The 9751-nt window shown below is 39.1% G+C and overlaps 1 protein-coding gene across 1 annotated transcript; it reads right to left on the bottom strand.

Annotated features, from left to right (window-relative positions):
- Positions 1 to 242: 242 nt before the first annotated feature.
- Positions 243 to 8984, bottom strand: pithd1 (PITH (C-terminal proteasome-interacting domain of thioredoxin-like) domain containing 1). Its single transcript, XM_082521039.1, has 6 exons — positions 8479 to 8984; positions 6665 to 6708; positions 4461 to 4538; positions 4126 to 4230; positions 2201 to 2309; positions 243 to 609 (listed from the first exon to the last, which is right to left on the bottom strand). The coding sequence occupies exons 1-6, from the start codon at positions 8668 to 8670 to the stop codon at positions 508 to 510; spliced, it is 630 nt and encodes a 209-aa protein (XP_082377165.1). The 5' UTR covers positions 8671 to 8984; the 3' UTR covers positions 243 to 507.
- Positions 8985 to 9751: the final 767 nt, after the last annotated feature.

Here is a 9751-nt window from a genome sequence, read left to right as displayed (position 1 = left end):
AAAATACTAAATTGGTATTTGTATGTTTATTATGCATGTTAGTTAATAGGTTTTAAACCTGAAAGCCTTTTTGTGTGAGGCTAGTTTTTCAACCAAGGTGTAAACTTGGCAATCAGGACTTTAATAAAATACAAAAAACAACTTTGTTTGGTTTAATTTTCAGGTTTTAATGTTTTATTTCTGAGTTCCTGTAATGTTATTATAGAGGTGATTATCTTTCAATTGAACTGAGAAGAGCAGACTTTGAGTTTGAAATGTTTCATGCATTTATTATTCAGGTGCTTGTCAACATTAAGCCTTTATTGCCATAGAAATCAGACATACATCTTAGCACTTCCAGATGCACATAAGCTCCACTGGTCTTCAGACATCGGTGCTCAGTCCCGGTCGATCTCGACCACCCTGCCAGTACGCAGCGTTAAACTCATCTTTGACTTTGTGACGGTCAGAATGATGTCACTACAACCCTTAACAGCCTCCTCCTCTTCTCCCAGTCTCTCTGAGCTCTCAGGAAATGAAGTTGGTTTGCGGGATGATGCTCTCCACTTTGTGATCTGCAGGATTTGCTGTGGCCTCGTAGTTACAGATGGTCACTTCATGTCTGTGAGCCTTAAGAGGGGCAAACAGGAAGAAACAATTCACACACTGTGTTAAAACTGTAGATTTTGTGTTAAAAAGAAAAAAGACTTCTTCAAAGTCTTTATTTTGCTTTTAGCAGTGACTTGAACAAGACTGTCACAGATACAAATCCCAGCATTTGTAGAGGGTGACAACAAAACAGTACATAAAAAGAAAAAATAATAACCATTACCCATGCATTTTAAGGAACAACACAATAAAGTGGCCAAAAAGCAAAGAGCTTTAAATACTTCATGAAGTGCCTGCAAATGTTTCTCTGCCATCATCTCTCCAGTCACATGTAAATGCTTTCAGCTGGAGTAACGTCTGCAAAACATGCTGATAAATTAATCTTTAACTAATTTTCAGTGATTTCCATTCGATAGTTAAATGTTTAGATCTTCAGTGATGATCAGGAAGCTAAAGACACCTTTAATCTTAATCAAAATCATCTAAAAAATAAATAAATACATTTAAAAAAAAAAAAGAAGAAAAAACAAACAAACAAAAAACCTGATGGTGCCACAGCCGAACTGATCTTTAACTTTAAGCGTGCTTTGTAACTCCTTTGATGCACACATAATGCTGTCTACCAAATAATGCATCGAGGCAACAAATATTTAGGAATAATACAAATAATACACACTGTTTAAAGTGCTATCACAGGACCACGCGAAGTGACTGACACACAGAGACTCTGTAACGTCAGAAAGATGGCAAAGTACTCGGGAATGAATCTGCTGCCCTGAGGATAAGTGACAAAAAAACAAATCTTGTTTGAGTGTACTAATGATGTGAAGCAAACGGCCAAATCAATCATGGAAATGCCAGAATAAAACTGATGCTATCAGAACTGATTCCTGGAAACATCCATGAGTATAGATTCTCGCACATAAGATTATAAATAAGCCAAACAGTCTCATCCATAGACACTTGTATCCTGTTTCCAAGACGCATAGGTTACAACCTAGCTGTACCCGTCTGTTTATTAGGTGCACCCACCTTAATTTAATGTAATCTAATGTAATTGTCCTGCAAAGGTTCCTCCTTAGGAAAGTGTAAACATGATTATCCTGCAGGTTGTGGTTGCTGTAGATTAGTCACACAGAGGTTACCAACATTTAGTCCTCATTAAAGCTGGAACTGCGAAGCTCTCAGAGGACCTTCAGGGAAAAGGTTGAAATGCAGACAACACCCTGAAGGAAGATTCTGCCTCAGCGGATTTTAGAGAACCAGCCTCACTGAGACAGTTCGAGAAATAAACATCATGTAGTGGAAGTTTGGGTTTTTTAACACAGGTGGGGAAATCCCCCCCAAAAACAAACAAAAAAAAACCAACAGAATGGTTCCCCTACATCAGAATCTTCTTATAGTCACTGATAACAGTGGTTCAAAATTATGACTGAACCAGTGAAACATGGGCAAAAAAAAAAAAAAACTAAAAACAAAACTAAAGCACAGTCGTGACAAATAAACATGCTGAAATGATCCCTTATAGCACATCAGTTGATTAGAAAAGAGAAACACAGGAAGCAGCTCATCAACACTGCTTTTCTTTATTGTTGTTGGAGTTGAGACTAACCTCTGAATACTCTCCTCTGAGGCCGATGTAGTACACCCGGGTGCTCTCTGCTCCAAAGTTCTTCGAGATGTGGATGGAGAGGTGCTGAACGTTGGAAAAACGAGCGATTCTAGACACGCAGAGAGAACGAGAGAGCCTTTAGTTAAAGACAAAGACAGCAGAAATGCAAATGTACTCCAGGAAAGCCATCATGTGGTCTCAGTGTGAGAACTATATGTAATATTATACAAGTCTATGAAAAGAAACTGGCAGAGTGGTGGAAACTTAAAGGATGATGGGATGAAGTAAGCGTGTTCATGACATTTATAATGAGCGCGTTAATGCTGCAAAAGAACACAGACAAGCGAAAGAAATGTCTCCTCTCATCTTTTAAACACTTCTTTGACCAGATTAAGTTTCACAACAAGCATCAGTCATTTTGGCTCGAACATAACGAAAGCCGTTAGACTGTCAGAGCTATAACTTGGAGTTTCAGAGAGGAAGGAAAGACCAAACCAAAATAAAACAACCACAACTTTCGTAGTCTTTGAAAAATGTAACTACTTTTATTTAAATTTCAATTAAACAGGCCACCTCCCAACTGGTGTTTTTTTAACTGAACTTCACCTTCTATTTCTACTCTTAATTAAGTAGTTTTAAGAGGCTGGGGTGAATGTTTTCGTGCCCACACCTAACCAGAGTGAAAATGAAAGAAATCTGTGAGTGGGTAAAAGAAAAAGAATAGAAAGTATATTAGCACGCGAGCTTGTTTCTTCCACTTAAACAAACATGTTCTGCCATCCGTTCATCAATATTTTGGATTATTATCTCAAATTCTCAAGTTATTTTCTCAGTTGTTTGAGTCAGTAAGTTGAAATTTTGAGATATTATCTCAAAATTTTGACTTACTGAAGGCAGAAAAGGCTTTTTTCAACAGCTGAAACAAGTTTTCATACATGACCGGCAATGATTGTGTGTTGAACCCAAGCAGAGCCTTCAGAGAGCTTTCCAGACTTTTCCAGCATGTTGGAGCTGTTTACTGTCACTAGGGGGCAGTGTCATGAACAAATGAGCCTGTGGGTTACTCTCGCTTGTGCTGTTGTTGATCGTTCAGCCAACTTAAGTCAGAATATACAAATATATAAATAACAGTGGTGTCCAAATTCAGGGGCTGCATCCTTCGAAGGACCCGGCCTCCATTCAAGGATGCAGCCCCTGAATTTGGACACAGCCACTGTCTTTGAAATGAAGTAAAACAGTGTTAAAAAGGAAACGTGTCCACTGCAGCCACCATCTGTCTCTCTACTGCTGCTTTCTTAAAATCTTTACTGTTTTTTTTTTTCCTCCCCATCCATTCTTGCCATGATAAACAACCAATCAGCATTCAACCTCAACACCCCAGCCGGGCGTGTGAGGATCATTAATTAAGGATGTCCTACACGCTAAACCGTCACTCTGCATAGCCAACTCAAACAGACCAACTCAGTACTGCGAATTCGGCCCAACAACGTAGGAGGTTCATCTGCATACTGTAGTTCCCTGAACCTCGGCTGAAAACACACCAACACACACAATTTCTACATTATGTAGAGACGCAGGCAGTCTGTTACGCGTGGCGTGAGAACACACCGGAAAACTTGCTTTTCATGAATCCACAGAAAAGTGAGAATAATGTGATGATGATTTGTCAACTTGGACGAAAATGTCTGTTTAACACGTGCACTGCAGTGAGCGATTTACACATCAAGCGTCTTCTGCGTGGGCGTTTTCTTCCTGCAGCTATTAAACTGGATGCTTAATGTAGCAGTGAGTGTGATGAGTTTTATAGCTCTTCCACAGAAAGATTAACATCCATCTCTCTGGAGTGCAGGAGCATTTTTATGTGTTTTTGTTTCTTTTGTTTTACTGGGTATTACTCTGTCATTTACTGGCGTTCATGCTCTCACTTTGTTGGGTACTCCAGCTCAGCGGCAGGATCTCTGTTGAGTCTGAAAGCTTGTTCGGGTTCTCTGCCGGTGTCGTCAAAGGACATCTGAGGGATGTTCTTGTAGCTGAAAAGCCCCAAAAAAACCCCAAAAACCCCAAAAGTCCAACAATTTAGCCATAAGACATCACCATCAAGCCAACTTACAACAAATCAACTAAAATGTTAATGTTTTCCTTTCTTAAATAGAAAAAGTATCATGTCTAAGTTGGAAAACGATGACCAAACCATGTAGATGCACCGCCTCCAGTTTCCATCTACGTTTTCCTGCAATAACTCACAGAGACAGGCACTCACAGTCGTATCTCAGCTGGATGAGAGCTATCATTTTCTCCGGAGATGATGATGCCTTTTAGCTTCACACTGCCGGTAAAACTGAAAGAGATGACACACGGTTACTTTGGTGCAGACGCACGCTGAGACGCTGAGGCAGGAGCTGTCATGATAAACAAATGCAGAGCTGGGAAAACAAAGAAATGAAATTAGAACCAGCTTTGGCTTAAAATTACAAGAGTCAGGGCTAAAATTTATATATAACTGATGAAAGGGGACCTTTGCTGCTCCATATTTTTAATTCAGGGGGATCCACTGGAGCTGGACCTGTATTCACAAAGTAGATCCTGGTGAAGTTAATACTGAGAAGTTTTCTAAGAATCCCTCTAATAGTTGGGCATTAAATCTGGCAAAGATAAAAGATAATCACAAATTGTTTTACCTCTTACATGAACTCCCAAGATAAATACTGACAGAAGTGTTGAAGAGGACTCGAAGAGGCTGAAGAGGCTCTTAAGCAAAGAGAAAATGTGTAGTGCTGCTGAAAAGCCACTCCAAGTGAGAAGGCAGAATTTGTAGTTCACATAATTACAATAATTCATTATTAGAGGATTCTGAATGGCTGATTGTTGACCGATTTCAATTGCTGATATTTTCAGCCCAAGTTAGAAGATTCTTATGTTTGTGAATACAGGCACTGACTAAATGACTGATACAGCCCATCTTTATCTAACTGACCACTTTCAGGAAGCCTGCTGAGGGGCACCTGAGAACCGTGCTGCCTGAAGATGAACACATTAATGAAACTCCGAGCTTCTGCTCGCCCCATGACTAAAAGTGAATCCCTTTAAGAATCAAGGATGTCAAAACATTTAACTGTTTATCCATTACTTAATTACTTTGGTCCTTATCCAGTGGGATAGTGGGGTCTTTAGAGGGCTGATTCTGGCCCACGGGCCTCATGTCCTTTGAACCATTTGTCATGTCTCACATCTGCAACACGTGCGTTAGTATGCTACAGACTTCTGATGTGCAAACAGAAACTCTGACATACGGCTGGGCGATATGACCCAAAATTCATATCTCGATATTTATTTAGCTGGATGGCGATATAGGATATATATCTCGATATTTTTTAAAGCCATAAAGTAAGAACAAACAGAGTTCTTAATCAAAGCTGTGTCCCAGATGTCACACAGGCACTTTTATTAACATACAGCATAGATGTACATGAAAAAAATTACTCAAAAATAAATTATGAGCATTTATTAAAAATAATGCTCCATAAATAAAAGAAAACAATGTTGTTTTTGTGCATAACAAAAAGCTCACAATTGTGCAGTCAAAATGTAAACTAAAAGACGATGAGCATAACAAAGACAGATTTCACAGCTGCTCTGTTCCCAAGTTCTACTGCGTGACTCACAGCCTGGAGTTTGAAATCCGCTTCGTAAACATGTCGCTGAGCAGGTGCCATTTGTGGTCCTTATACACACACACACACAATACGGTAATATTACGTTAAGGCACAGTACGTATTACTCCGCGAGGCTCCAGACTACGGTAGCCGTAATGCTCCGACAATCCATTAAGCGGTGCAGCTCCGTAGCTTACCAAAGTCGTACTAAAACATTTTTTGACAGATTGCTGAGCGCCGTGTACCACATAAAATCGGTTCGCGGTCAGTAAGCACAGCCGGAATTTATACATAAGGCGCGCTATCAACTTTCGAGAAAATGAAAATCATTGCATGGCGTTAGCGTGGTTAGCTCGTTAGCGCGGTTAGCTCGTTAACACCGTCCAGCCCCACGCACTGGACGATCAGCGGTAACTCGTTAACAGAGATTTGCCCCGTTGATGCAGTTATGGCGTTAACGTCACGCTGACAGCACTATAATAGTAATTTCCAAATATTTTCTTTTTACTTTTCTTTTTAAAAGTATAATACGGAGCCCGGCAAGGGACATGGGAGAAAAAAAATTACGATGAACTTTTGCGAGATCTCGCAAAACTAACTCGGGATCTAGCAAAAGTCAGTCTTAATTTTTTTTTTTCCCCCATGTCCCTTACGGGGCTCCGTAGTATAAAAAGTATCTGCCCACAGATTTTATACACTAAATCACTTTGAGACGCATACAGTGTTTTTTGTGTCATACAGAAATAGAAGAACATGCAGGCATGATGATGATGATGATGATGATGATGATGATTATCATTTTGGGACTTACGGTATGTTGAACAGCAGCTCTTCATCTGCGTCGCTGTCCACAAACTACAAGCAGAAAAACAAGGCGTTATGGTTACAGAAAACAGAGGCAGCCGCAGATGTTTGCGTTTGATATGACGTCACCAGTTCTAATTAAGAGCTTCACTAAAATTAAAGCGGACACAACAATGTCTCATACTGAAACTGTGCTCAGGTGAAAAAAAAAAAAAAGCAGACAGCTGCGTGGGAAATCATAAACAACAATATTCACAAAGCTGATCCCTCCTCAGCTGTCCCGAGGCTTCTTGTGAAGCTCAGAGTCAAATGTGGCTTATTTTAAAAATATTTTATAAATGACATATGAAAATATTACATATCTGAAGTCAACAACAGTGTTTTTGGATCTGTAAGACTGTGTGGGAGGTTTCATTAAAGTCCCTGTTGAGAAATTCTAAGACTTCAAGGTGTTTTCCATTTAAATGTGACTCATTTTGTGATTGTTTCAGAAAACAATTTTTTTTTAAATCACCTTTCATGATTTTTAAAATGTCCTTTTAAAAAAAAACAAAACAAAAAAAAAAACCCCCTCCAAATACGATCAGTTAACTGTGGTGGAAAATATACATTTTTCCCCCACATTTATTCTCGACTTCTTAAAAGACTGAAAACATTGAAATCTCTCAGCTCCAGATTTGGGTCCTTGACTGTTGACTTGACAGGTCAATTTGGGTCCAGTTTTGGTGATTTTTTTTTTCTGCTGCTCTCTGCAGTAATTTCATGCCTGACTTTGGTCATTTATGGTTATTTTGCACTTTTGTGATCCTGTCACGCATCTCTGTGGTCATATTGTATCTTGCTTTGATTGTTTGAGGCCATTTAAGTAAATTCGTGGTTATTTCGAGTGTCTTTTTGGTAATTTCTTGTGTCTCTGTGCAGGTGCTTTGAGTCTTGTTTCTGACTTTTGTGCTCACTTTACCGATCACTGATTGTTTTACGTCTCAGTTTGGTTGCTTTACCCATTACTTTGATTATTTTTGGACACTTTATGCACCTGACTGTGGTCATTTTGTGGTAACCATTTTCTCTCTGTTTTTAAAGGTATTTCTGTGGTCAAGTTTCACTCTTTGGTCATTTTATAAATACCTGTGATTGCTTTGAACCTCTATTCAGTTCTTTTGTTTTTACTTTGGATATTTTGAAGTCACTATGCATCAGATTTTGCTTATAATGGTCATAATGTTATTCTGTCCTACTTTAAGGCAACTTGGAGCTTCTTTTTGTGGTTGTTCTTTGCATTTCAATTTTTTTGCTCGGGGGTCACATTATATGTCTCTGTGGTCATTTGACATTCTTCTGTGGGGGTTTTTTGAGTTTATGCGAGTCCTCTGTGATCATATAATGGTTTTATGTGCCAATTTTATGCTTTATTTGTGGATAATTTGTGTACCTCTTTGGTCATTTTATGTCTTTGTTGTTTAATTCTAACCATTTTTGAGGCGCTCTCTCTCTTTAAGGCAATTCTGTGGTCGTTTTCTCTTATTGTGATCACTTTGTGGTAATGTTTTTTTCTCTCTTTATAACCATTTTGTTTCTATCAGTGTCTTTTGCGCGTGTTTGCTGCCCTGCTCCTGGTGCACCCATTTACAAACCAATCTAAAATCAATACTTTACCTTCATAGATCAATATCTGGTAAAGTTATAGGACTTGAAGTCAAGCTGCTGACTCCATGACCAGGCTGAACCTGCACCTCAAAGCTCGGTAAAGTTTAGTTTGGATATTGCGCAGCTCCGCAGCGTGCGCTCTACCTGGACACCTGCCCGGGGGAGAGGCGTTACCTTGTTCCGGTCGTTCCGCTGGTCCCACGGTTTGAACACCAGCTTGCCGTCTCCGTCCCGGCTCTCGTTGAGACACTGCAGCTTCTCCAGGTCGATCTTCTGATACAGTCCATACTCCAGGCCCCTCTCCGCGGGCTCATGCTCACCCTCACACCCGCATCCGTGCCCGTGACCATGACCGTGTCCGGACATCGTGGCCGGTTTCGTTAATCACTCCAGGTAGAAATAAAACGTAGCGTTCGCGCTGGAGCGTTTTTATAAAGTGAAATGAGCTCAGCAAGTTTCACTTGGAAGCGTGTAGTGACGTCTGCGTCAAGTTACGTGAAGTCACGAGGTAAGTTCCGGTGCAAGAATTTCAAAATAAAACTTCAAAGGTTTGCGTCAATTCGAAACGTGGTTTAGTATTATTTATCACTCAGTGAAAAAACCCCCTTAAAACCTGAAAAAATCTCTTAAGTACTTTTTTTTTTTACACCTCTACATCTCCTTTAATTTTTTTCAAACTCACTGATTAGCTCATGTGCACCTTGGTCGTGTGATTGAAATCACCTGTCTCACATTGATTACCATTAAAAATTGTTTTTTTATTCGTTTTTTTTTTTTTGACTGATCCTTCTCATTCTAAGCAGTAACTTTGTCTTTCTGTAAATTTGAAATAAGGTCTAACCTTTTTTTCTTTCCAGAATGAGCTGTCTGTACGTGTCTTTTCCACAGTTCATTATCATTACTGCAGTGATTCCAACATCCAAAAAACTAAAAAAAAAACTTTTTGCACTGAATTATTTCAGATTCCTTTCGTGCATTCAGACCAAATTCCCTTTCTGAACTGTTAAATTACTAATAATCATGTGGAAACACATCAAATTAAGCAGCTGATACTTAAAAGACTGAGAAGTTTTAAAAATGGCTAATTTTAAAATTAAAATGCGGTGAACAGAATAATAGCCTTTGGAATTTAATTCAAATGCTTCATTTGTGCTTCAGATACTGTGCATTGTACATTTTGTAGGTGAGAAGATATCTAATGTGTTGCATGTATTGTGGCCCAGTAATAAAGATCCTTAAAAGTAAAATAAGATAAGATAAGATAGAACTTTATTAATCCCTCGGGTGGGTTCCTCTGGGAAATTCGATTTCCAAAAAAGCACAGCACCGACAGAAGTTACAGAGTTACAGAATATTATATATATATATACACACACACACACACACACACACATATATAATACAGAGACAATATAAATAAAATATACGAAGGGGATAAATAGAATAA

Source organism: Aulonocara stuartgranti (genome assembly GCF_965226115.1).
Source record: "Aulonocara stuartgranti genome assembly, chromosome: 22".
In the NCBI taxonomy this organism is placed as follows: Eukaryota; Metazoa; Chordata; class Actinopteri; order Cichliformes; family Cichlidae; genus Aulonocara; species Aulonocara stuartgranti.
Note: the sequence above shows the minus strand (reverse complement) of the source record. Positions and strands in the feature narration are given on the sequence as shown.